The sequence below is a fragment of the Nothobranchius furzeri genome, chromosome 15 (genome assembly GCF_043380555.1).
Source record: "Nothobranchius furzeri strain GRZ-AD chromosome 15, NfurGRZ-RIMD1, whole genome shotgun sequence".
NCBI classification, from domain to species: domain Eukaryota; kingdom Metazoa; phylum Chordata; class Actinopteri; order Cyprinodontiformes; family Nothobranchiidae; genus Nothobranchius; species Nothobranchius furzeri.
In genome coordinates, this window is record NC_091755.1 from 26,216,712 (window position 1) to 26,243,371 (window position 26,660).

Sequence of the window (26,660 nt, forward strand, 5' to 3'; positions counted from 1 at the left end):
TTTCAGAGAGCCACCGTGCTGCCCCCACGTGTGAGAAGGACGAGTTCTTGTGCTCCAACGGCAGATGCATCAGCTCCAACCTGCGCTGCAACTTCTTTAATGACTGTGAAGACTTTGGGTCTGATGAGATCAACTGCAAGACAGGTTACTTTTCACCCGTCTGAGGTCTGAGACATCTGCAGGTGTTCGGTCTCACCGTCCATTTGCGTGTGCTGCTTTCAGACACCAAGCTGAATGACTGTCGCAGTAACAGTACTCAGTGCGGGGATGGAGACGAGGCCCACTGTGTCACCAACGGCACGGACTCTTTCTGCTCCTGCAAACCGGGCTTCCACAAGACGGGACACCACACATGCGGAGGTGCGCAGAGAACATGCTGGCTTTGCGATGATGTTAACAGTTCAGAATAAAGAGTTTTTTTTTCTTTATCCAGATAAAAATGAGTGTCTACAGTTTGGAGTGTGTTCCCAGATCTGCAACAACACCAAAGGCTCGTACAAATGCAGCTGCTACAAGTACTACACCAGGATTAATGACACCTGCAAGGCTGACAGTGCGGACCGCTCCATGCTAACCATCATTCAATGGGTTCTTTTCATTTGCAGAACTAAAAATTAGACCTCTGTTGCCTCTATTTCCCTCTCCTCTTCTTCCAGGCATGAACAGCAGCCGACAGATCCTCTACATAGCCGATGACAATGAAATCCGGAGCCTGGATCCTGAAATGCCAAACTGGCGCTATGAGCAGATCTACCAGGGAGACGCCAGCGTCAGAATCGATGCCATGGATGTGCACGTCAAGACAAACCGCATCTTCTGGACCAACTGGCACACTGGCCGCATCTCTTCCCACGAGCTCCCTGGGTCATCTGCGTCCGCATCTTCCTCCAACTCCCCCCAGAACCGCCGCCAGACCGAGGGTGGGATCACCGACCTGCAGGTAAAGAAGGTCAGATATGTGGAGAGACCCTCAACCACAAACACACATCCATGAAAGCCTTTCTGCTCACACACAGATCAAAGAGCTGAAGATGCCTCGAGGTATAGCTGTGGATTGGGTGGCAGGGAACCTGTACTGGACCGACTCTGGTCGGGATGTCATCGAGGTGGCTCAGATATCGGGCAAGCACTGTAAAACCCTCATTTCTGGCATGATAGATGAGCCATATGCTATTGTAGTGGACCCACAACGAAGGTGAGAGATGCTTTAGATTTATAAATCATTCATTTTTGGAGGGGTTTTAATCATCAAGTTGGCACCTGACTTGTGTTCTTTTAGTACAATGTACTGGGCTGACTGGGGAAATCACCCTAAAATTGAGACAGCTGCCATGGACGGCACCCTGAGACAAACTCTAGTCCATGAAAACATCCAGTGGCCGACAGGTTCGTTCTGCACAAGCCCTGAACGGCCCGTTTAAAGCCCAAACACTCAGCCTTTCACCATCTTTATTTTCCTCCTCCTGCAGGTCTGGCTGTGGATTACTTCAACGAGCGTCTTTACTGGGCTGATGCCAAACTTTCCGTCATCGGCAGCGTTCGTTTGGATGGTTCTGATCCAATCATAGCTGTCTCTGGCATCAAAAACAGTTGAGCTGCACTTGATTAACTTGTGTTCAGAAAGCAGAACAGTTTCAACATGAAAACCAAACATAATTTTCTTTTTGTCTCATTTCTAGATCTGTTCCATCCCTTCAGCATAGATATCTTTGAGGACTACATATATGGAGTCACTTACATGAACAACTTTGTCTTCCGGGTCAACAAGTTTGGGAAAGGCTCCATGGAGAATCTCACCACAGGCATCAACCATGCCACCGACATCGTTTTGTACCACCGTTACAAGCAGCCAGACAGTAAGTAATTGAACCCTTTTTATGTATAAAGTTGCAGAAGTCTTTTTTTTCCTACCGAGTGTGTTGATCCTCTCTGCCCCAGTACCTAACCCATGTGACAAGAAGAAGTGCGAGTGGCTGTGCCTGCTGAGCCCCAGTGGGCCGGTTTGCACCTGCCCCAACAACTACATCGCCAACAACGGGACGTGTGTGGAGAGGACCAGCCCCACTCAGTCACCCTTCTGTGAGTTTGCACATGTGTGTGTGTGTGTGTGTGTGTGTGTGTGTGTGTGTGTGTGTGTGTGTGTGCAGTCATGTACAGCTGCATCTCTCTGCTCTAGACAACTTTGGAGATTGTATAAAAACATTACCTCCACCCCCTTCACAGCTCCGCCCTCCGGACCCTGCAACATACAGTGTCAGAACGGAGGAAGCTGCTTCCTCAACGCCCGGCAGGTTCCCAAGTGTCACTGCCAGCCCAGCTACTCTGGAGAACGGTGTGAGGTCAACCAGTGCAGGGACTACTGCAAGAACGGAGGCACCTGTTCTGCTTCCCACACGGGTACAACTACCTCCATCCAGACTCGCTCGCCTTTGGGTCTTCACGTCCAGTCTTTTCATTGCCATGATGAACAGGCGGATAAATTCTTACTCTATCTCTGGACTAGAGGCCGATACCGATTTTTAAAGAATTTTGTTGTCGAAGGCCAATTTCTAAAGCTGATTATTAAGGCTGATATACACACGTTTTAGCAGCACGTTGATTGTGAAACACAACTGAATGCTCACTGTGTTCAATATAAAGGAAATAAGTCAATAAATCTCTTAATATTTATTGATCTTCAAATATAAAACAAACTCTAAACATTAACAATGTGCAAACTGTAAAAAAAAAAAAAAAGGAAAATCAAACAGAATAATGGTGCAAAACAGTGGCTGGTTGAGGTAGAATCTTCAAGTTTAAAAAATCACAAAGTAAATCACACCACCACACTGCAGTAAAAATAAAATCTAAACTATACATAAAAAATAGTTCAAACATTAAACAGCAAACTTAATGGGATGTTCCACTCAGAAGTAACATTTAGTCTGTTGTTAGATAAGTGAGTAAAAGGAAGGTTCTAGCGTAGAACTTACATTTTTTTATGCTAAGCTAAAGTAAAACTTACTGATTTCAGATCAGGAAAATAACTGAGCTTGTTAGCTCACTCATCTAACTTTGGGAAATCTAACAGGCACATTTTACTTAGGGGTGGAATATTCCCTTAGGTGTAAACAATGGCAAAGACGCCTGATTTCTATTATTTTTGATCACCTTTTTAAAATAATTTCAGCCGACGGCCGATATAGAATAGATTGAATGTATCGGCCCAATATATTGGTCAGCCTCTACTTTGGACTATGTAAGCTGATCCCAGTTTTAAACTCTGGCTTGAAATGACATACATTTCATTCATCAATGTACAATTATTCATGATTAGTTAAAAAAATGTACAGTTTCCAATCTCAGCTCAGACTGCATGTTTTATTCTGATTATTATAAAGAGAACTGGACTCAAGGTGGCAACTGCAGTTGTTCATTTCGTCGCGTTCGGGATGTCTTATCCAGATTTGATCTGTTTTGCAGGAGCACCAACTTGCAGATGCCCTAAAGGGTTCACTGGACCCTACTGTAACCTCTACACCTGTCAGGATTATTGCCTGAATAGTGGAAACTGTTCAGTCAACATGGGCAACCAGCCAACCTGCAGCTGCCTGCCAGCCTACCAGGGAGACCAGTGCCAGTACAGTGAGTGGCAGCACTTTCACATCCTGCTGGTTCCGTCACTGATTTACTGCCTGGTTCTTGTATCTGACCATAAAATGGGCAGACTGATCTAGAACATAAATGAGTGAAAGCAGAGGAATCGGGGACATTTCACAGCGTTTCTTCCCTCTCAGGTAAATGTGAGGGATTCTGTCAAAACGGTGGAACCTGCCTACAGACGTCCAGCGGGGCCAGAATCTGCCGATGCTCCTCACAGCACACCGGACACCAGTGTGAGCTGGACAAGTGCCAGTTCTGCGGAGTGGGCAAGTGTTTGACGTTGTCCTCTGGGGAAGTAGCCTGCAGGTAAATAAAGTAGACTTTTTAAAAACGTCAGCTTTTTGTTTGGTTTGATTCTAAAACACGTTCTTCCTCGTCCTCGTCTTCAGCTGTCCGAACGGTCAGACTCAGCCCAGCTGCTTCACGTGTTTGGACTACTGCTCACACGGACAGTGTTCAGTCGACAGTCGCTCGCTGCTGCCTCAGTGCAGGTAACGTCTCTCTCAAAACTGTGTTACACTTTCTGTTTCTTCTATGAACCTCCTCTCGTTTTTGTGTCTAGGTGTGCGCCTGGATGGACTGGGTACAGATGCGACATAGCAGCTAGTTCGGCAGAGTCTCCTGATTCTAGTGGCAGTAAGTCACTCACACACAGTTCCTGTAACGTTTTTGCAGATCAAACATGGACTTTGGTTCCGTTTGCTCAGGTAGTTTGCTCACATTTACACACACAGGTACGGCTTCCATCGTCATCCCGGTTCTCCTGCTACTGCTGCTTGCCCTTCTGATCGTCTGCGCCATCCTGTGGTACAAGCGGAGAATGCGCGGGTGAGCCCTGATGTGTATTTAAACTTGATTTTCCTTCCACCTGGTCCATGCTTCTGTTTGTGTGTCACACTCTATTTCCTGTCTCCCAGGTCTCTGTGCCCGGGCAAATCTCGTTCTCAGTGCTCGCGGTAACTCAAAAGGGTTAAATAATTCACCCGCTGACCCACAAATCCCCCCCCCCCCCCCTCTCAGTGAAAGACAGACTGGATATGATTTTTGTCCGTGTTTTTGTTTCGTTCGGTTTGTCCTTGCTTGCTGTTTCCTGTTTGTTTTTCTCAGGGATTCCCCACCAGAAACACAAAACTGATTTGAAGTAGAATTTTGACATCCCTCAGGCATCTCGTTGCTCGTTTAAACATGTTAATGTTAATGTGCTTGCAGAGTAAAATGTACAAAGATGCTTTTATGTTTAAAAAAATGTGACAAACCTGCAAATAATCTAACATTTGCAAGGTGAAAATCCAGCATCCTCCATGATGGATATGCCGTAACTGATAAGTCTGATCAAATGGCCTTTTTGGGGGGAAAAGGCTTATTTGATCCTGTGTTGTCTTAATGTGTAGATTAGTTCTGAGTCAGTACCTGGTTTCACTTGTAAACTTTAGCTTTTGTATCCTCTTTGACTTTTGTGATTTATGGTTTCTCCCAGAAAGAAAGAGTCTCTCCTCTGAATGAGTTTTTCAGATGATTAATCACTTTGTTTGTGACTTTCTGCAGAGCAAAGGGCTTTCAGCACCACCGAATGACAAATGGAGCCATGAACGTGGAGATTGGAAACCCAGCCTATAAAATCTACGAAGGAGACCCCGATGACGACGCCGGGGAGCTGCTAGATTCAGACTTTACTTTGGATCCAGATAAGGTAACATGACGTCTCCATTTATCCTGATTCTTACCTTTGTTTCCTGGTTTCTAGTCTTGGATATTTAAAGATTCTTTGTCGCTCCTCATGCTGACGAACGTTGTAATCTCATGTGGCCTGCAGCCCACTAACTTCACCAACCCCGTGTACGCCACCCTGTACATGGGCGCCCACAACAGCTGCAACTCTCTGGCCAGCACAGACGAAAAGAAGGAGCTTCTGTCCCAGGGCGACGAGGACATGAGCGACCCGCTGGCATGAAGCGCGACTCAGAACTGAACTCTGCCAGCGTCGACCTGCCTTGCCTGAACCTAGTGCTGAGCCGACAAGCTCTCATCTTATGCCTTTTATCAATTGAAAAGAAATAGCAACAAAGAAAGAAAAGAAAAAGCAAGAACACTGTATAAAATGTACAAAAACAATGGACTACTTTTTTAAGTGATTGCAGTATTATATTTTGGTCTTTGACAAAAAAATAAAATCTGGTGAGGGAAAAACAAAACATTTTATAAACTTTTATCAGTTTTTTCATTTCTGCTCACAACTCTCCCTACTCTCTCTCTCTTTCTCGTGCATATTAGCCACTACCTCTGTGCAGATGTAAAGGATTAGAGAGAAGCAAATGGTTATGGAACAGTCTGAACTTTTTATTTTTGTATGAACTGTATAGGGGACAACAGAGTACCGTTCCATCCTAGAAAATGTTGCTGAGTCTTTTGTTAGAAGAGTTGTGTCGGTGCGCTCTATGAATGCTTCCACTTTGGGTGTGCATGTGTGTGTTTGCTGCTGGAGGTATAAAAAGACACGAAGACCAAGGATTGCCATGATGTTCGACTACACACACACACACACACACACACACACACACACACACACACACACACACACACACACACACACACAGAGGACTCAACATTAAAGTGATTGTCTTTCTCCTGCTTGCACAGACTAAAGTTATATGAATATATATAAAATTCTATATTTCCACATATATGAACTTATAAACAAGTGTCTTGAGAATATACCCAGGAGTACAAATGGTAACAAATAGCAGTCTGACCTTTTTACACTTTTCTTTTTGAAGTCATTGTGTAATTGACGTTGTCCGTGTCAGCGATGAATGCCAGTGTGAGTTGATGAAGATGATTGTAATTAAGTTCACATTCCAGGATGGGAAGACTGGGATGGATGTCCGTGGCCTTGGTGGAGCTGACTGCGGGACTTTGAACAGGAGCTGTGACGCTCCGCCAGAATATTTGTTGTTTCTTTTTTGGAGGGAAGTCTGTGAAGTCACTGAGGAGAAACTTTTGATTATCAACTAGCAGAGGGTGGCTGAAATTTAGCATTTTGATTGTAGATGTGCTTTCAGAACACGCCAGGGAGACTGATTGATGGTACGAACTTCTGTGGGAGATATTTTTTTAAATATATGTACTTTACTCGCCAAGTTCATTCCCAGTAAGGAGACGGATCAGCATCCAGATTTGTACTTTATGTAATTCCTTTGCTTTGTTGCTAACCATTTGTCATCCTGTTGTTTTTTAACCTCAGCAGTGTTGCTTTTAAGTATTTCACAGCTCACCAAGCTGCTTTTAACAAAGCTCATACCTGCCATAAACGCTCTGCATGGTGCTCACACAAAACTTGGAGGAAAGTCTGATTTTATCCTTCCTTTTTTTAGCAGTATTCTTTTATTTTTAACATTAGGTTCTGTTAAAGTGACTATGTAAATTAGAGCAATCACGTTTCAGTTGGGCGATTCCTGTTGGTGGCACAAACCCACACATTTGTGGTTCTGATTGTTTTTATTATTTTTTTGACATAAATAAATTAAATGAATTTTTACAGTAGAAATGGGAGTCTGTCATTTGGAGAAAAGAAGAATAAGTGCAGAACTTTAATTCCCGTTTGAAACCATCAGTCTAGCCGTGGTTGACCAACTAAATAAAACAAACATGTAGAAACTGCTTGTTTTGAATGTTGCTTCATCAAAGAAGAACCCCCTGCTCTTTTTTGCTTCCATTACCCTGGACTCAGAGGTGGTCCTAGGCATACTCAAGTTCAGCAACTGCTTGGCCCCCCCCCCCCCCCCCCCCACTTCACCAGGGGCCCCCCAAGAGCACCAAGATAGTGTGTACGTTTCAAAAGTAATTGTAAATGATATAGACTAAACTACAGTAAACACAGAGAAACAATTTATTTCTTATTTTGTTTAGCCTCATTTATCTAGTGTCTTTTGGTTTTATTTTATAGTGATTGCACCTTTTATTCACATCTGCTCAAAATTTAAAATACAAAAAAACAGTAAATGTAGATATGTACTGTAAATTCTGTGTTTTTCTGGTGATGTTACTTTCAAATAGTTTAATTAATGTGACACAATTAAATAACACTCATAGGAAAACCTGCTTAGGGCCCCTTATGTGCTTGGGCCGGCCCTTCCTGGATAGTTTCCTAATGTCAGCGTGTTTATTAAACAGGAAGTATCATCTTTCAGTCAAGGAATCACTTCTTCTACAAAGTAGGTTTCATTTTAATTCAAATTCATATAAGCTTCTCCCAGGTAAAGAATAGTGTCTCATACAATCGTGAGCCAAATGAAGTTGTGTGACCATGTTGTCGATCCAAGGCAACTTTAGGAGCAAAAAATAAAAGCGTAGAACAACCTTCATCTGTAACACACATATGGCAGTTTCAATGTGTAATTGGAAATGTCTTCAAGGTCACTTTCAAAATGTCACCTAAAAAGTGACAGGAAGTGTTGTCAAGGCGCTCCTCACATTCAGTCCTTAACAGTTATAATAAAGATAAAACACGGAGGCATTAAGACTCTCATATCACCCTCTTTTTAACCAAAGCACACGGACTTACTGGGCTTAAGTCAGCCCTCATTTCTTTATATTTTGTTTCAAAATATCAGAAATAATATTTTAAGTGGTCTTGATCCATGGTTCTTCAGATTTTTATTAATGGGCTGCCTTTTTTTAATGCTTTTTCTTGAACATTTGCAGAGGTGTTTTTTTTTTTTTTTTTGGCATTCAATCAGAAATACAATGACAGCTACACAAAAAAAATCTTCTGTCCAGGCACTTTGGTAGCAGAATCTGTCACAAAAAACAAACTTCTCCCATTTCTTTGGTGGAATGTTTGAAAAAAAAATCTAAATACAGCAAAATCGGATGCACAAAACAGTTTTTCTGCACCAACATGAAAAAAGTGACTTTTGCATACTGTTCATCTGCAAAACACTATAGGTCCAAAACTTCTTCTGTCCTCAAACAATCCATCCTTTCTTACTTTTATGAGTGAAAAACAGCCAAATTCCTAATAATTTTCTAAATCTGAAGAACTTTTGATCAAGACCGCTACAAAAGATTACACTTGGTGTTTTTGGCAGCATATTTAAATGTATTAGAATGGCCTCTATGGGGTGCCATTTGGAAAGTCAGTCATAGTTTAACAGTACTGTTTTGGGTAATTTAGCCTATCATAAAAGAAAAAAGTACATTTTCACCATGGTTTATAAATGTTAAAGTTTCCAACTAAATATTTAGTTTTAGAGTTAAATATTTCTTTTACAAACTAAATGTTTAGGTCAGACCTAAAGTTGGTTTAGTTTTATAATAAACAATTAATTCACTAACTAAATAATTAATTTGGAGCTATAAATTTTGTTTACAAACTAAATAATTAGCTCCAAATTAAATATTTAATTTCTAAAATAAATATTTAGATCCCAGCTAAATTTTTTTCTTTTAAAATATTTATTTTGAGGCTTAACATTTAGTTTGCTAAATAAATATTAAGGTTACCCCCCCCCCCCCCCCCAAAAAAAACATTTAGCTGGGATTTAAATCTTTATCGTGGAAAATAAATATTTATTTTGAAGTTAAATATTTAGTTTGTTTCCCTACTTCAATAACTAAATATGCAACTTGAAGCAAAATATTTAATTTACAAACTAAATATTTAGTTAGTAAATTAAATATGTATTTTACAAACTAAATATTTAGGTCTGACCTAAAGATTTAGTTTGTAAAAATGATATTTAACCCAGAATGAAATGTTTAGCTTGCTAACTAAATATTTAGTTGTGTGAATCATATGGTAAAAACATAAATTTGAAAAATAAACTCCCATTTTTTTCTTATGACAGGCTAAATAATCCAAATTATTGCTGTTAAGTTATGACTGTTTGACTTTAAAAATGGCACCCCAAATAACTCAAGACTTTTGCACAGTCCTGTGACTTAGATGTAAATATAATAGGCAACTTTAACAACTTCATGTGCCTTCTGAAATCCAACTTGCACATTGTTGGTATTATAAGGCATATGGTTTAGCACGTTTCAGTAAAAATAGTACAATCTTTAACAAACAATAGATGCAAAATTAACAAATGATGGCAGACTCACAAGAAATAATACTGTTTACACAGAAGGCACTTCTTCAGCAAAATACAGTTGAGACGTTTTGGCTTGTCAAAAAGAACCAGTAAAAGTGACCATCCTTCCTCCAAGAAACGATCAAAATAACTTTCCATGTAAGATCTTGATTGAATGTATTAAGACTTGGTGCAAAGCTATTAATCAGTCAACAAGAGGAAGGTTTTAAGTGTCTTTGAGGCCAACAAGTAAGCAGCAGCAGTGCTGGCTGCCTCCCAGTCTGAGCCCTGTCACGACTGCATCACGTCAAGAAAACAAACAGCTTTTTGTGTGGAAAAAAAGTCCATGAGAAGATCCATGTGCTGGCAGGCACTTATTAGTGAAAACATACTCTTTCCTCCACCACTCATCAACAGGCCTCACCAGTCCGGCAGTCATCCTCCAACTGATGGGGCTCTCAGCACCAACAGAGCTGAGAAAGCCAAAGAAGCAGCCTTGTTGCAGTTCTGGAAAGATGCCTCTGAAAGTGGCTGCAAATTGGACCTCCATAAATAAATAAATAACTCAGCCAAAACAAGAGCTCTGTCCTATCCCCCCCTTTGCAGTCCTTTTGTTGTGATCTGCAGCCTCGGGGGTTTGAGACGGACCACTGGAACACAGGGAGGAGTGTTACAAGGGGGGAGGGAGTATAAGTGACGAATAAGTGGTTTAGGGTCTCTTCCAACCGCTCCGGATCAATGCATCAGCTCTCAGGAAGGGCTGGTTTCGGAGATCTGTGAGTAGGCGAGGAAAAAGGGATGACACACACGTTAGAGTAATAAGAAGTCAATTAAGACAATCTTTGTTTTGAGACATAAATTCAGCTTCCATCTTAGTAGTGACACCCAATTAAGAGGAGTGTTTGTCTTATTTGGTCCAACTACAACAGAAGCACTTTATTTGGGAATATCAAGGGGATAAAGCAATGTTCACAGAGAGAGACTTAAACTCTGCTGCATTTCACTGCTTAAAACAACAGTTCAGTTTAATAAGCTGGTTTCTGTAAAAATCTAAACAACTAATATTTTAGCTGTACATAAATCTTTGGTTGACCTCGATTTAGAGAAACAGATTGATTCTGAAGACATTTCCAGTAACATATAGAATTTTTTTATACTTGACGATTTGCAGTTAATGCAAATACATTTCTATTTACACTTTGGGCTACTTCTGCTGCAGCATCCACAGAGGAAGTCGAAGAACTTACTTCACAATAAGACTCTCAAACATACACGCATACCTCAAGATATCTGCAGCTTATACAAATAGAGCTTAAGCAGGAAATAAGATTGTAAACAGTGTTCATACAGACTGCAGACCTAGGTATGTCAGCTCAAAGCCCAAAAGGGATCAAACCAGCACTCTGACGTTGCAGATGTGGTATTCTGGCCACATAGGGCGGTAGAGTTCTGATTAACATTTCACAAACTCTGTAAAGGGTCAATTTATCACAGAGGTGTGACCAAGTCACTTCTTTGCAAGTCACAAGTCTTTCTAGTCAAGTCTCGAGTCAGGTCCAAGTCAAAGACAACCAAGTCCAAGTTGAGTCCAAAGTCAATGATGTGGAAGTCCAAGTCAAGTCCAAGTCCTTAACTCTGATTTTTCAAGTCATAATCAAGTCATCTGTCCAACTTCAATTTAATGATGATGATAATAAATAAATTCCAGAAATAAAGCTTCTTAAAGCTTCATTTATTTGTTCAAACAAGCAGAAAGTGCAACTGAAACTGATTATAAACAAGGTGCTGCTGCATTTAGCAGTACAAGAACCAAGTATGATTTATGATTTTTGTCCACGTCGTGCCACTTTTGTGCTAAAATATCAAATATGCTCAAGTCATCATCAAGTCAACAGATGCAAGTCGATTCAAGTCGCAAGTCATTGGCATTCAAGTCTGAGTCAAGTCGTAAGTCTTTATAGATTTTATCAAGTCAAGTCAGAAGTAACTGAAATAATGACTCGAGTCTGACTCGAGTCCAAGTCACGTGACTCGAGTCCACATCTTTGTTTTAGCACATGCTGGCTCAAGAAAATCATTTCAAAATATGGAAAAGTTGCAGAGTATGTCCTTAAACCTTTTCATTAAAATGATATTTAGACTTTGTTCTTGACATTTGTAATTTAGTTTCTACTATTTAGTTTCTAGACTAGACGAGCTGTTGCCTTTGATGAAAGGTTATCTCTGTTTCTGTAAATTGAGGTCATTCAAAGAGGTCTCTGCATCAGGTAAGATCTTACCTGCTCAAACCTTTTTACAGAAACCCACTTCTAAAGATCTAAACTATCCCCATGAATCAGGCAGTCTAATAAAATAGTAGCTGAGTCTTTATTTTACAATTTTTTTCTCCAAAACTATTAACAAATTAGGACTGAAATAATTAAAGTTTCCACAGTATAAGGCACATTCCCATAACTTTGTATTTCACCTGTTTAACAAAACAGAGGAATTCAAGGTTTTGGGGATGCAGCTGTAGCGAGCAACACAGTAACGGTCACAAGGCAGAGCTAATAAAATGTAAACACACATAGTTATAGTACAGTGGTCAACAAGCTCTTTGGTTTGTTAAAACGTCCCCAGGACAGCGATAAAGCTGCAATGACTTAAGCATAGACTGTAATAATAAAGATTTGAGCCTGTTGACCAAACAGCTGTTGAGCACACCTCAGACGATGGTAAGCACAGACAAACATGGCGGACACCGTTGACAGGTGAGAGGTAAACGAACACTAGACATGCAACACGTTGTGGAGAGGGATGAGAATGATCTTTAAGGGAATGAAGGTTCAACTCTGAGGGAAAAACTAAAGAAGTTTTGTTGATTGTTAGCAAATCTGATCCCTACGACACATTACCTGGCTTCCTGAAAGGTCCGAAATGTCTAATAATGTCAGTAATTTATTGTGAAGTGAAATGATTTTCTGTGTTGAAAAGCTTAATTTTCTTTTTTTTTAAGCTGAAGCAGCTGACATCACTTGTAGCAGCACACAGGAGCCGGCGGGCCAAGCGCTCCAGGTTTCAGCCAGGCTACCTTCCTTACCCGCTCTTTAGGAGTGGGAAATACAGTCATTAATCTTCTTTTCAGCTGGAGGGGGCAGAACAAACAGTGGTGGTTGAGGAAAGAAGAATCATGTGTTAGCCGGAAAAACCAACACCGAAACAAGTTAGTCTCATGGAACAAGGTCATAAAAAAGAGCATTTTAGCCAAACCTCTTCTTTCAGAATCAGAATCTTTTGGTTTGGGCCATGCATGAAAGTCAACATCTTTTTCTTTCTACACACACATGAAAGCATGTTGACTTTCTGTGCAGCTGCTTTTCCGCCGAGGCCAGGCAAAGAGGTTTGGCTGCCTCCTTCACACAGATGTCATCTCCAAAAGAGCAAAGACAATCAGAGACGGCCCAGGTTAGTGTGCAGAGTTGGACTCGGGCTGGGTGACAGGGGACCATGCTACATGCAGGATGGGGAGGGGGGGGTTAAAGGGCGTACGGGAAACCTGGACAACCTTGGCATTAGAGAGTGGGAGGGCTAGCAGTTGGCGTCCTCGCAGAGGTTGGCTTCACAGAAGAACCGTGAGCCACGTTTAGCAGTGCGGGCTGTGAAGGGCACGCTCTTCAGGACTGGGGGAGGAGGAGGGGGGAGAACAGACATGTCACACCTGAGACTTTCTTGTGGGGGTGCAGTGGACTAGACCTTAATAATGACCCTAAACCTGGAAAAAGTACAAATCTGCTGCTTTTAGCTAAGAAACATAAAGAGAAACCGTGTAAACATCAGGTTATTAATAGATTAGGACGCATTTAGCATCTCCTCGTGGGCATCTGGTTTAAAACAGCTAGAAGTATTATTATTATTATTATTATTATTATTATAGATTATTATGTGAATGAAACATTTATACACTTGACATTTTAGATGATAATTATTTGAGAAGAAACATCAGTAAGCTTTTGGGCTCTGCTGAGGCTGGACATCCAGGTATTTTCATCCCATTTAAACTTCAATCTTCCCAGTTGCAAAATTACAAATCATTACCAAACACATATAAAATTCCCCACAGTGAATAAAAATCTGGATCCTAAATCTGTTTCTATCTTAACACTGAGGCATCTCAGCTTCAGACTCAGACAGCCCGTCAAGGAGCGAGCAGCAGCTGCGGAGCTGCTACACGCTGCGATCCAGATGTGCTGGAGTCTGCACGACGTAGCACAAGGTGCACTTCAAAGGAGCTGAGCAGTCAATGACCACTGTCATCTGTAGCCTGGGAACACTGGTGCTTCTAGCACCCACGCGGACTCCTTTAATGGTTCTTTCTGGCCCACCTGTGATGATGTCCTCAATCGTCCCATCTTTGCCCTCGTAAACGGGTCGGTGGTCTTTGGCTTGTCGCTTTCGCAGCTCTGCAATCAGCTCTTGCTGCTGCTGCCTCTTCTTTTGGGCCTGGACCTGCATCAGCAGGAAGGATATGATCAGGACTTCATTTAGAACCAACGTAAGCACGCGAGGGGGCTCGGTGAACTTGTGCCGTACCTTTGGGTCATGCTGTTTAGCCTCCTGAGCCAGTAACTTCTCTCTCATTGCTTCTTCCTGCTTTTTCCTCAGCTCGTTTTCTTCCACTGCATCCTGTTGAGAGGAGGAGCAACAGAACGTGAAACTGCATCTTGGATAAACCCAAGTCAACAGACTTGTGTGGTCACAGAAAACAAGTCAAGAGTTTAAGACTAAACAGCAAATGCATGCTGCGGTAAGCACACCAACTAAAATTTAAGTATTCTTCAATGAATCTGGAAAAAAAATTAAAAAAATTCTAAAAATGATAGTTAGCAGAGTGGGAGGAGATGGTTTTCCATCAGTTTTGACTGACTCTGTGAATCTTAGTACCCACTTTCCCATGCAAAAAAAGCCAGCAGCTCAGCAAAAATATCCCAAAGCAAACACGGGAGAAGCCCTCTCTCCAGACTCTGGGCCACGTGTTTGTGGTGAGAGCTCAGTAATTTGGATCAATCAGCATCCTACACAAGCAGCCGTGGGTGGGTGACAACATTCAACAACTGTGCCTCGTTAGGAGTTTTCAAATCAGCTCAGTCACACATAGCTGACTACCAGCTACCAGCTCAGTGGCCTAGCGGTATGAGTGTCTGCCCTGGGACGGGGAGATCGGGGGTTCAAATTCTGGTTGGGTCATCCTAAAGACTTAGAAAAATGGGACCCCATGCCTCCTCGCTTGACACTCAGCATTGAGGGGTTAAACCACCAAATGGTTCCCAACGCGGCTGTGTCTGCAGCTCACCGCTCCCCCAGGGGTTGGGTCAAATGCGGGGAACTAATTTCTCATACACCAGTGTGTGTGGCCACTGGTGGAGTTTTTAATTTTTAACTTAACAGAGTTAGTCTGTTCTTTAAGAAACATGTTTAATGCATCTATCTGTGCAGGTGATACATTAAGATGCTAATCTTGTCAACATAACCTATTTTATTAGCATTTGAAGATGTAATAATAGTGTGTGCCCTTCTGGATTTTGTTTACAGTAAACCCAGAGAGGAAGAGACTTTTCAGAAATGACTCAGCTAAACTTACATATGTCAAAATTAAAATTCCAATCTTACTTTTTGATCCTTCTTTTCTAATCCTTGTGGTTTAATTTCTGCAAAATATCCTGTCAAAAATGGCTAATTAATCAGAGTAGGATTAATTTTAAGGTAAACCACCTCTTTAAAATGTAACCACACCCTCTACATGACACATGCACCCACAAATCTTTGTGTTGTACGTTTCCTTGAGCGGATCCCATAAATCCAGTTTGAGAACAATCCCAGGAAGTGTGCTGAGTGGCGGGGAAGGGTGCGGTTGTCTGGGGTTAAAGGGTAGAAGGTGGAGAGGGGAGGCAGTCTAAACACCACAGCTGCAGCTCTAAAGTCATACCCAGCTGGCCTTTCCTGTTATTTGCCTTTGGACTGCACACACCACGTCCTGTTGCACAAAAAGGCAACAGGACTGTCTTCGTCTCTGAATAGGCCTCAAAACAAACCAGGGAACTTCCCAGATGACCTGCAGAGAAAGCTGTCAGCGCACGGAGAGGAGGAGAGGCTGCTGTCCTCACCTTGTAGGCCTTGATGAAGCGCACAAACACAGGGAAGAACACGGAGGGTGGCGTTGTCTTGGCACTCTCTCCAAAGTAGCTCACCACACTATTGAAGGCTTCCTAGAATCGGGAGGGGTTAGGGTGGAAGAAATGTTTGTAAACACTGTCGAGTTTGGAGCCACGGCTGAATGAGTAATTAGTGAGCTGAAAGTGGGACAAGTGAGTGCTTTCTGGGGTTTTTGTTTTGCAGTGGTACCTCCGCTGCCTTAGCGTCCTTCTGCAGCTTGTCCAGCTGAGCGTCACTGGCCTGGACGAAACCTTTAAGGACCTGGTGATCGTGGAGACTACACTCCCTCCGGATCAGATCCATGCCTTTGCCCAGCTCTCGAACGTCAAGCAGCACATTTTCCAGAGATACTGGAGGGAAAATGTAACGGAAGTGGAACAAAAGTATTTAAAAATGCCGTAAACGTTTGGTGCAAACCCACCTGCTGCGGCTTTATCAACAAAGTGCAATTCGTTGTAAAAGTTTGCCAGTTCTTTGTACTTCTCCTTCACAATCAGGGCGATGTAGTGGAGCAACGTCATTTTTCTGTCTGTGGATTTGGTGTCCAGCAGCTGGGTGGATTAAAAAGACAAAAGCAATGCAACAAAAGTGTGTTGTTTGTATATTTATGCTGGCGATGCACACTCACCAGATCGAGACTTTGTAGTTTGAATCCATAAACGCTGCCTCGTTTGCTGCTGTTCATGTAGTTCCCCAAAGCTAAGATGATCTAAAAGACAACATGAATGATTCCTCTTTATGAATGAAACCTAGAAATAAAAGTCGAGTGTAATTAAGCACGCCTCACCTCGAGCATTCTCTTCAGCTTGGGAGAGGATTTCACTGAACCCGACGCAGCGATGATGGCGTTGAGCTGCGGCGTGAGCATGTTGATGCTGTCGGCGAAGTTCCCTACAAAAGTGATGATGTTCATTCTCTGCGTGAGCCTCTCGATCTTGCTGAACAACAACATGAAGCGATCTTCTTCGGCCAGCTGATCCAGCGGGCGCCGCTCTCGCTCGTACTGACGCAGCACCTTCACCTCAGCGTCAGTGGGCAGGAAACGCATCAGACACTCCACAAAGTCCACAGGTAGAGCCTTCAGGTCAAACCTGACGCAACACAACATCTATCAGTCATCTGTTCAATAACTCATTATGTTTTACTTGTGTGTGCAACAGGTGCATACTTCTCGATTGCTTTGCAGATCTCCTCTGTGGTTTTGTTGGCTTTTCGCAGCGTGATGGCTAAGTTCTTGGAGCGATTGGCATCGAGAAGCGTAACTTTGTTTGCTGCTTTCTGAGCTACTTTGCTCTTTGTGCAGGAAAGATCTACAATCGGACCCTGGGCTCGGGTCTTAAAGAGCTCCTCAAACTTCTCCAGATCCAGCTCCTGCACACAAATAACACTTTAGATTTGTTCTTCCAAACTTCCTGGAAACTACCTTGTTTGACATCTTAAATAGTCGCTAATTTTGCTAAAACATTTATAGACATCTGAAGCCATCTAAATCTGATCAGCTGGATGCACCTCAAGCACTCGCTCATCATCAATCTCATTGAAGACGGTGCCGTTGATCTGATTGGGCTTCAAGGCCGTCCAGTTAAAAACAGGGAGGCGGAATTTGGTCTTGATGGGCTTCTTGATCCTGATTGCTGTGGGCAAGATGCAAAAACAAGTTAAAAGAAGCTGTAAAATATGAGAAGTATTCAAAGTAATACGTCACTTTTCATCTCACCTGACAGACCCAAACTTAGGATGACAGAAGGAGAAGAATCTGGCAGAGGCGGAGCAAGAGGAGGTGGTGGAGGAGGGACTGGTGCAGCTGTGATAAACATAAAAGATATATTATAACAATATGCACACATTTAAGGTAAAGTATATGTTCCTTTATCATTAAAATAGTTTTCAAATCATAATCAGCCCTGCTTAAATCAAGTTGCAACAAACAGATGCAGCATTTCTGCACACAGAGGAAACAGGAAGCAGGTTTTGTCTTCCTGTCTGGGTGAGATGAAACATGCTTTCACCCATCACCCTGCCTGGCATGAAAGAGCACAGAAAGCAACTGGCAACAGCCACAGGTCTACAGTCAAATAAGTGAACTTTCACATACACACACACACCATAGGAAATGTGAGTCATGATGCATCACCTGAAGCAGATGGTAGAGGAGGGGGAGGAGGAGGAGGTGGGGGAGGAGGAGGAGGTGGGGGAGCTTCACTAGCCGGTGGTAAGCTGTCGTCTGGACCTCCAAAGTCTGTAAGCCTAGTTGCTGAGCCCAAAGGAAACTGCCCGACATTCCCGAGAGGGATCCCAATGCCGCTGCCCCCACCACCGACGCCCAGCGGCTCGATGGAGATGTCTCCGTCGGGTTTCTTGTGCAGGCGGATGGTGCCCTGCTTCTCCAGCTCCAGGAGCCGCTTCTCGATGTTGAAGTGTCTCTGGAAGGCAGCATCCTTCTCCTTGATCATCCTCCTCAGGGTGTTGACTTGGGTATTGGTCGACTCGTATGTCTCCTGATCCGCCAGCGGGGGGCAGAAAAGAGCACAATGTGATGACTCCACAATTTTAGAGAAACATCCTGTTTCCTTATGACCTCATTTTATCTCTCAGCAAATTTAGAAACAAGCATCTGAACTCAATCTAATGCAGTGAAAGTGAAGCCATTTTTACAAGAGGTAATGAGGCGTTGAACAGAATGGTGGCTCACCCGGATGGCCTGCAGGTCTTTATCCTTCTGGAGGAGAATCTTCTCCAGATCGGCGACTTTCATCATGGTTTCATTCTCAACCTCCAGCAGCTTCTCGGTCACCTGGGGATGAAGGCAGAGAGAGCAGCAGAGTGATGAGAGGGCATCTTTGCCAGCTCTGCTCCCTCTCAGCTGCATCATCAATAAGAAATAAGAGCAGAGCAGCCACATGATGTAGGAGCAGCCTGACAGATTCAACATGGTACTCATGTTGCTCAGGAATCCAACAAGAATCTTCCCGCTGATGCGGCCCCACTCCCATCATTCCTGACCCCTTAGAGCAGAGTTTGTTATGAAATTCCTCCAATGATGTCAGGGGTGCCTACGACCTTTTCGTGTGAAGGAGGCCTTTGCGAGGCAGCGTGGGACACACAGAAGACCGGCGCGGCAGTAATAACAATAATAACATTGTTTCTCATGCGGTATTTTCCAGCATTCTCCGCCTGGTTATTATACCGAACCGCTCGTGAAAAGCAAACAGTAAGGATTTCTAATTGCCATGTTAGAAACAGACGAGTTAAGTACACAGCTCGTGAGCCACAACAATCACATAAGTGGGTAAAAAAAGAGCAGTGCTGGTGGTCCAGACTGGGTGGTGCACTCACATGGGACAGGTGTTCCTCCAGCTCATCCACCTTCTCCAGCGCGGCGTTTTTTGTCTCAGCGTCTTCCAGGAGGCCACCCACATCAAAGACGTTATCCAAGTAGGCCTGGATCTGCACTGACAGCTTGTCGCTCTCTGTATGTTTAGATTTCTGACACGAGGGTGATTCAGAATTAGTGACATCATAAATCACATTAAAATATTTAAACCAGATTATTTTCTCTTTACCTCCAGATAGTCATCAAGCCCCAACTTGGTGAATTCATACTGCAAATGGACTCTGAAGTTCATGTCCTCGACTGAGTGGACCACAATGTTGATGAACTGCATGCAAGCGACCTAACCCACGAACACAAACAGACCAAGACCTTGGTTATACCTGGAATAACTGTGTGATCCCGATCTGGACTATTAAATGTAATCCAGGGAGTTTTGTTCCATATGCAGATATCCAGGTAAGAAAAAACACAATTTAATGAAATTTAACAACAAAACTATTAATTTTATGAGCAGACATGCATTCACAATATTTAAATAATACATGGATGAAAGTTTGTCCAACCATGAAGTCGATGTTTCCCTCTTCACAGTGAAAGTAATCCATCAGTCTCTCAAAGCGATGTTTCTCTTTGCAAACCTACAAAGATGCAGAAATAAAATCTTCTTCTTTTCATTGAAATGGATGCTTAACCATAGAATGTTAAAACCAATAAGAAAAATTACAGCGTTGAACATCTGTTGTCTTACATTATGATGATGATCATATTAGAGGAATCTGGTTCAACAGAGTTTATTTAAAGGGGCCATATCATGAAAAATCCACTTTTTGTAGCTTTTTACCATGTGATATTGTAATTTCCCCATGAAATGATAACCCATTTTTGGGACGCATTCATGCATTTTACGGTTTCAACAACAAATGATCAGTTTTACTTTGAAAACCTTGTAAAGTGTCAATGGAAACCAGTCTCGTTGTTAGGCCTTGCTCCTCTCCTGGAAGCTAGTCTCCGGTCTGAAACCTGTCTCCTCTGTCCAGCACAGGACATGAGGTTTAGGCGACTGGTGTCACGTAGCAGACTTGGTAGTCTAGTGGTCAGAGTGCTGAGCTGGACAACTTAACCACTGGACTATCATAGCCAATACAGCAACTGACTCAGCTAAGATGCTGTTGTGGGCACGTTCTGTCGGAGCGGGCGGGGGCGGAGTTTCACTGAAACGAAGCGTTTTATTACTGGGTATGAATTCAGGGTGACCACAATAACTCGTATTTAAGTGCCAACGGTTATATTTTATCATATTATTTCCTTTGCTCTCAAAGGTTTAAAATAGCATATGGAACCTTTAAAATCTAAAAATCAACACTTTAAAAAAATGTTTAAAGCTGCACATAGATTTAAGAAGCGACATTTCTTGTTCATTTCCCTTTATTAAATTCAATCTTCTTGTTAAATATATGTTGAACTTATTTCATATGTGCAGACTGACATGATTGTACTTAGTTTAATAAAAATACTATAATATATTTTATTTCTGAGGTAACTTTAGTCTGAAATACATTTTGTTGATTCACTGTTTGAGTTTTATAAACGTGTTTCTGATTTTTCACTATTTTCTGCTAAGAATGTTCATCTCAAATGATCATGGGTGAATTTTATCGCTTTTTATTAGTGATATAAATGATTACTAGGCAGAAATTTACAGTAAAAATATGTGAAAAAAATATATAATATAAACATTGAAAAAATTAATATTTTCTGCTTTGTCTTAATTTATTTCTCTTTAAAATGTGCAAAAAAGCAGGGGACAGAAACTAATCCTAATGGGATGCAGCAGATAGGCGAGTCGCTGCTGCAGCTATGAGATCTCACATTGTAACTTTAGATTAATGCACCATTTAGGAAAATGGCATCAAAGAATAACTCTGTTTGCTTGTTTGGCTCATTCGCGTCTTTTGCTCTGGTGTTTAGATCACTGCACAGAGAGAAATGGAGAAGCGAAGCAAATCCTTGAGGTCTGCCGGTTCTCACTGGGGGTGATCCTTATCCCTGTTGAAGGTTAAATCATATCTGGTGTCTTAATGAGACCACTAACTTCAGACAGGCCACCGCTGAGCTACAACAACCTCATCAGATGTATAAATGAACCTTTTTTGCACTCATTTATGCTTTCAGTCAGTTTACAAGGAGGAATTCATCTCCTTCCCAAGTTGTTGACGAGTCAGCTTAAGTGTTTCATGAGTTTGTAAAAGTTGCTACAGGCACCTCTTTGAAGTTGTCAAACGCTGAAAGAATGATCTCGTGACCTCCTCGGACAAGGCAAACTGCAGCAAGTAACTCGAGGACCAGCGCTTTTGTCCTGGAAGTGGATAAGAAGCTCATCAGCACAACATGCACACAGGAAATCCTCCACAACTGCTGCAAATACCAACATCCAGAGTTTAAAGTTATAATCCATATCCAGTGTAACGTAGCGCTTTAATGCTTTTTAAGTGTTTGTCCTCCTGTCCTTACAGAGTGATCCATCGCAGCGGTTTACCACTAATCTCTCTCTAGTAAACATTCCTTTCACAGCCTGAACACACACCCCTGATCCTCCACTTCACAGAGAAGCTGGGCCCCGTGAAGAATGGGACACATATCAAATGAACTGGCTGCAGGGAATCTCTTATTGTCAGACCCCTACCTCGGTTCTGCAGAGATGGGTCCTTAGATCTTACCTCGAGTTCTTATTATTCAGGCTTAGGGCAATTTCATTGACAGCATGTTCATGAGACATGACCATATTGAAGCCATACTGTGTGGAGAGACAGAGAAAGAGACAGAGAGGGCAGGATGTGGTCAGAAAAACTGACATATATTCATATCTTGAGTGCACAGGAAGAACACCATCTATCTGTATCAGTGTGTGCAGCGTGCATGTCTGAGGTAAAGTTTTGGTGTCACCGCTGAGTACCTGGTAGTTCATTATCGCTCTCAAGCACATGATGCACACATGCACGTCATCTTTTTGGCTCACGAGCCGTGAATTCTTGATGGTTTTGGTGTTTGAGACTGATCCATAGCTGCAACAGACGGCAGAAGTTAAAACCCTCCTCTGGTTTAGTTATTCGTTTGTGGCTTATTCTGTCTCTTGTAGTTGTTTAGACTTTCTTATGACTCGCGCTATAAGGGTGTCTCCCAAGAAAGTGAGAATGAGAGAAAATTACAGGAAAACAAAACCTGAAATAGCACAACCCAGAACCCAAAATAAGACAGAAAACATTAGAGATTGCTGATGCATTATGCGAAATGTCTAGTTTCCTTGCTGCTGTCAAAAACACCAAAATCAGAATGTGCACAGACACATATGACAGTGTGCTGAACTCTCACTATGTAATCAAACTATTTTTTTGCATTATATCATAATTGCTTGAGCTTTTCTTTTTACTTTTTCAACTAAATATTCTTTTTTTTTTTTCAAAATGACATGACCTCTACCATCTTTGGCTCTATTCACCCCTAACATGCTCACATCTGGCTCTCATCTGTAGACAGTATGGATGCACATTTGGGTAGATGAGGAGAGACATAAAGCACTGAAGGTCAAAGACATTCAGCTCCTTTCTGCAGAGAACAAGCCAAAAAGGATAACCTGTCCCAAAACTAATCAAAGCAGTTTTTTGAAAAAAATCAAACAAAATAAAACAGCCACAAAGTTTCTGCATGCTAATACATGTTTATAGCTTTTGACGGAAGCAGAGCCAGACAATAACAGGGATGGCCGATAGCAGGGGGGGAACTACGTACCGCAAGACAGACTGGCGAGCAGAGCGCACCAGAGTGTTGCAGAAGGGTCGGGTACCCGTATGGTGCAGATCCTCTATGGACCTGCTCCATGATTTGTCCAAGAAGCCATCTTCCCCCTTTTCCATGCCCTCAAAATCCAACCTGGGCCACAGACAGACAGAGAAGCCAACACAGAGGCAAAGAGGAAAAGAGGAGTGACGAGGGAGGTTAAGTTAGCGAGGCAGGCTGCTACAGAGCCAGGAGGTTATCACCAGAACTGACAGGAAGCTGCATGATGGAGCTCAGCACAGATTCTGACCCATTCAGATAGATGGTAGCATGAAATCCAACGCTAAACCCATCAATCCAGAAGCATATTCAGTTTGCAATATAGGCAACAAGGCATACAAACACCTGAAGAATGCAGGAGCACATTTTAGATGCACAGGCAGTTTCTACGGGACACAGCGGCAGGATTCACAGCCCTACCCAGTTCCTTAGTAAAGGTTTTGGTCATGAAAGGTGCGTGTGTGTGTGTGTACTCACATGACAGCACACTGAGCAAAGGAGAGGTACTCCACCAGAACATCCAGACCTCTGTTCTCATCATTAAGGAACTCTCTGACCCACCTGTGACATACGGAAACAGAGAGGGGTCAAATCATAAAAGAAAGCCTTTGCTTTATCAGGAACTCTTTAGAGGAGAAAACCAAAAAGAAAACGATCCACAAACTCCACAGATAACTTGCTCTAAGTTTGTCTTTGTACTGGGCTTAAAAGAAAATTTGGCCTCATTTGGTCATCTCTTTTTTCCTAGAGTCTTCTTGCATGAATATATTCATGAACAAATGTCCACAAGCATAAACGCTTCAGTGCACTGCTTCATTTCAACCAGGTTAAGTAGAGAAGCTTCAGTTGCAGCAGCAGCTTGAGCATTTCTGCTTCAGTCACTCTTTTATTAAAGGTTCTGTGTTTGTTATTATTGTCTATTTGGATGAATTTCAGCCATCTTCCCTTTTTTCAGTGGAGTTTATGGTTAAATGGACTGTGAGGTGTTCAAGTTTTGTGGTAGAACAAGCCCACATCATCGTGTCTCCACCACCGTGCTTTGCCAACCTAAATCAAGCTTCAGTGCTCTTTATAGAGAAATGGGGACACAGGTTTGAATAATTTACATTTCACCAAAGTCTTCAAAAATTCTTATATCTGTAAAAAACAAGTTGATTCAAAATAAAACCAATAAAAACTAAGTTTATGTGCTTGAATTGGAATTCATAAATTAGAGCTGGTGCTATTGATCAGCGTAAAGATGTATAGACCTGATCTTTTGGGGGAGAATTACACTTCCTTAAACATTCAACAAACCTTTTGGAGAAGTAAGTAAAGAAAAAACGACTCTCCAACTCTTTGGCCTCCTTGGGCGACGGTGACACAGGAGTTAAGTGCTCGCCCCGTCATCGGAAGGTTGCAGGTTCGAGCCCCGCTCAGTCTGTCACTGTCACTGTGTCCTTGGGCACGACACTTAACACACCTTACCTGCTGGTGGTGGTCGGAGGGAACGGCGGCGCCTGTGTACGGCGGAGTCGCCTCTGTCAGTGTGACCCAGGGCAGCTGCGGCTACAATGTAGCTCATCACCACCAGGGTGTGAATGTGTGAATGACTGATTGAGTTGTTAAGTGCCTTTGTAGGTTCTAGGACTCTAGAAGGCGCTATATCACATACATGCCATTTACCATCCTTCAAAAATGAAGGAATTTTTCCTATTTTGAGGTACTTTCTGTTTCAGTAACCCATCTCAAGTCCAGGCGTGTTTTATGAAATGTCACAAAGTGTTCCTTCCTCATCTGATGCAGGAGTTTTAAAAAGGGGGTTTTCTGCACGGACTCAAAGAATCAAACATGTAAATGAAACAGATTGAAGTTAAAGTGAGCCAGGCTTCGGGTTTCCTCACCATTTAGCTCCAGTTTTCCACAGAGAGAAACAACCCCAAACAAAGGAATTCCCTCTGCAACCAGAGAAAGAATGTGGAGGGCATATGCTTCAGAGAGCGGGGCTCAGGTCGAAACCCTGACACTGAACAGTATTTAGTCTGCCTCCCCCGCAGAACCCCTTTCAGCTCCTCCCCAATTCTTCAGGAAACTCTAAAAGGGGGGAGGTCGACAGGATTGGGGTAAAAGGTTCTTAAAATAGTCCTAAAATGCTGGTTATGATTACCGGCTGCAAGGCAGCCAATGGGTAAGTCGGGCAGGAAACCAATCAAGAGCCTCAAATGAAGCAGAGGAAAGGAGGGAGAGAAGAAAGAGGCGCGGGGGACAAAGCAACAGGAATGGAGGGAGGGGGTGAGGAGGTACGATGATGATCAGTTTCCTGCCCCAGCCTCTTGATCCCATCTTGCCTTTGAGCCCCTTTAGCTCCATCCACTTTTCTCCAACCAGTTGCTGTTTGAGATTGTCCTGGCAAAGTTAGGTATAACACACAGATGGACCCAATCAAATAATACACACACACACACACACACACACACACACACACACACACACACACACACACACACACACACACACACACACACACACACACACACACACACACACACACACACACAAACGACCAGCATCTGTTACATTCAATCCAACGCACAAACGTTTTCCTTTTAGATTTCAGTGGTTTTATTCTTCATGGAAATTATTTAAAGCAGATTTATTCTTTGCTTCTTGCTTATTGTGACTCATAAAAACATATTTGTACAGGTAACCGTTTGACCATTAATTAAGAAGTAAGTCTCATAATTGAAATTTGACAAATGAGGCAAATCCTTAGCTTTTTTCTGCACTTTTTCCTAGTTTCGTCCAAGAGAGTGGACGAGGCAGCACAATGGCTGCCATCTGGGCATTATGAGGACCAGCTCTGCAAGGTGTGCTGCAGGGTTTGGAGGGTTAGAACAATACGGTGTGGGGGAGAATTGTGCAGCAGCAGCAGTACACAAAAGAATATTCTTTATTCAACACAAACAACAAAGAGATTTCCCTGAGCTTTCTTTGAGTAAATACAGCTGTGTGATTTATCAGGAGATAAGAGATGATTACCCGATGTGGTTCGTTCTCAGGGAAATCTCCAGCTCCCTCAAGACTTTTGTAGATTCCTGCACACGTCTGCGAAATTTCTGTAACAAAGAAAGTTTGGGTTTTCTCCAGATTCACACATTGTTGCACTTCTGTTTGGGTCAAAATCAAACTAAACATGAGAAATGAGTTAAGCTGAGAAGCTATTTCAGTTTTAGTCTATTGAGCAACACTGCTTCAGTGAACTGGTTGATTTCTACCTTTCGTGTGACTCCAGGGTCCAAGTATCCTCTAAGCTTCTGGATGTAGGTGTGAGGAGGATTCTTCACCTGAAACCTCTCCTGAAGACACACATCAGAGAAAGAACTGTGATGTTTGCTGCAGCCAGAGCTACGAGGGCATGTGTGTGTATGCATGACATCAGCGCAGGCTTGTTTGTTTCTGATTCACCTGGTCACAGATCAGATCCCACTTCTTCTCATTGTCATACTGCCTAAGCAGCCGGGCTTTGTCTGGAGGAAGATTCATTGAGTTCTGCAAAAACAAATCGTTGGCATCAGTTTACAGCAGTGAATTTGTTTAATTTCATTTTG

The 26,660-nt window shown here is 42.5% G+C and overlaps 2 protein-coding genes across 5 annotated transcripts in view; one reads left to right on the forward strand and one right to left on the reverse strand.

The window, feature by feature from the left end:
* Window positions 1–5,707, forward strand: part of lrp1ab (low density lipoprotein receptor-related protein 1Ab) — an 89,133-nt gene extending 83,426 nt beyond the window's left edge. For both annotated transcript variants that reach the window (XM_015967901.3, XM_015967902.3), the window contains exons 73-89: window positions 7–144; window positions 223–360; window positions 434–553; window positions 657–940; window positions 1,017–1,195; window positions 1,280–1,386; window positions 1,470–1,589; window positions 1,680–1,856; window positions 1,939–2,079; window positions 2,224–2,397; window positions 3,463–3,624; window positions 3,777–3,948; window positions 4,032–4,133; window positions 4,205–4,278; window positions 4,377–4,470; window positions 5,188–5,332; window positions 5,456–5,707. In XM_015967901.3, the coding sequence (XP_015823387.3) occupies window positions 7–144; window positions 223–360; window positions 434–553; window positions 657–940; window positions 1,017–1,195; window positions 1,280–1,386; window positions 1,470–1,589; window positions 1,680–1,856; window positions 1,939–2,079; window positions 2,224–2,397; window positions 3,463–3,624; window positions 3,777–3,948; window positions 4,032–4,133; window positions 4,205–4,278; window positions 4,377–4,470; window positions 5,188–5,332; window positions 5,456–5,593 (2,465 nt within the window). In that variant the 3' untranslated portion in view covers window positions 5,594–5,707. The remainder of the gene's footprint in view (window positions 1–6; window positions 145–222; window positions 361–433; window positions 554–656; window positions 941–1,016; window positions 1,196–1,279; window positions 1,387–1,469; window positions 1,590–1,679; window positions 1,857–1,938; window positions 2,080–2,223; window positions 2,398–3,462; window positions 3,625–3,776; window positions 3,949–4,031; window positions 4,134–4,204; window positions 4,279–4,376; window positions 4,471–5,187; window positions 5,333–5,455) is intronic.
* Window positions 5,708–10,201: 4,494 nt separating this feature from the next.
* fmnl3 (formin-like 3) overlaps window positions 10,202–26,660 on the reverse strand; it is a 35,772-nt gene continuing 19,313 nt past the window's right edge. Inside the window, exons 2-26 of one of the 3 annotated variants that reach the window (XM_015967899.3) lie at window positions 26,518–26,601; window positions 26,328–26,408; window positions 26,092–26,168; window positions 23,551–23,634; window positions 23,026–23,166; window positions 22,193–22,301; window positions 21,957–22,033; window positions 21,502–21,595; window positions 19,803–19,877; window positions 19,469–19,579; window positions 19,242–19,391; window positions 18,598–18,699; window positions 18,040–18,403; window positions 17,623–17,709; window positions 17,415–17,539; window positions 17,074–17,276; window positions 16,693–16,996; window positions 16,534–16,614; window positions 16,327–16,456; window positions 16,095–16,255; window positions 15,857–15,958; window positions 14,286–14,378; window positions 14,078–14,201; window positions 13,261–13,375; window positions 10,286–10,490 (exon numbers count right to left, since the gene is read on the reverse strand). In XM_015967899.3, the coding sequence (XP_015823385.3) occupies window positions 13,284–13,375; window positions 14,078–14,201; window positions 14,286–14,378; window positions 15,857–15,958; window positions 16,095–16,255; window positions 16,327–16,456; window positions 16,534–16,614; window positions 16,693–16,996; window positions 17,074–17,276; window positions 17,415–17,539; window positions 17,623–17,709; window positions 18,040–18,403; window positions 18,598–18,699; window positions 19,242–19,391; window positions 19,469–19,579; window positions 19,803–19,877; window positions 21,502–21,595; window positions 21,957–22,033; window positions 22,193–22,301; window positions 23,026–23,166; window positions 23,551–23,634; window positions 26,092–26,168; window positions 26,328–26,408; window positions 26,518–26,601 (3,051 nt within the window). In that variant the 3' untranslated portion in view covers window positions 10,286–10,490; window positions 13,261–13,283. Of the gene's footprint in view, window positions 10,491–13,260; window positions 13,376–14,077; window positions 14,202–14,285; window positions 14,379–15,856; window positions 15,959–16,094; window positions 16,256–16,326; window positions 16,457–16,533; window positions 16,615–16,692; window positions 16,997–17,073; window positions 17,277–17,414; window positions 17,540–17,622; window positions 17,710–18,039; window positions 18,404–18,597; window positions 18,700–19,241; window positions 19,392–19,468; window positions 19,580–19,802; window positions 19,878–21,501; window positions 21,596–21,956; window positions 22,034–22,192; window positions 22,302–23,025; window positions 23,167–23,550; window positions 23,635–26,091; window positions 26,169–26,327; window positions 26,409–26,517; window positions 26,602–26,660 lie in introns of all 3 variants that reach the window. The other 2 variants (XM_015967900.3, XM_070544617.1) reach the window with 2 other exon arrangements.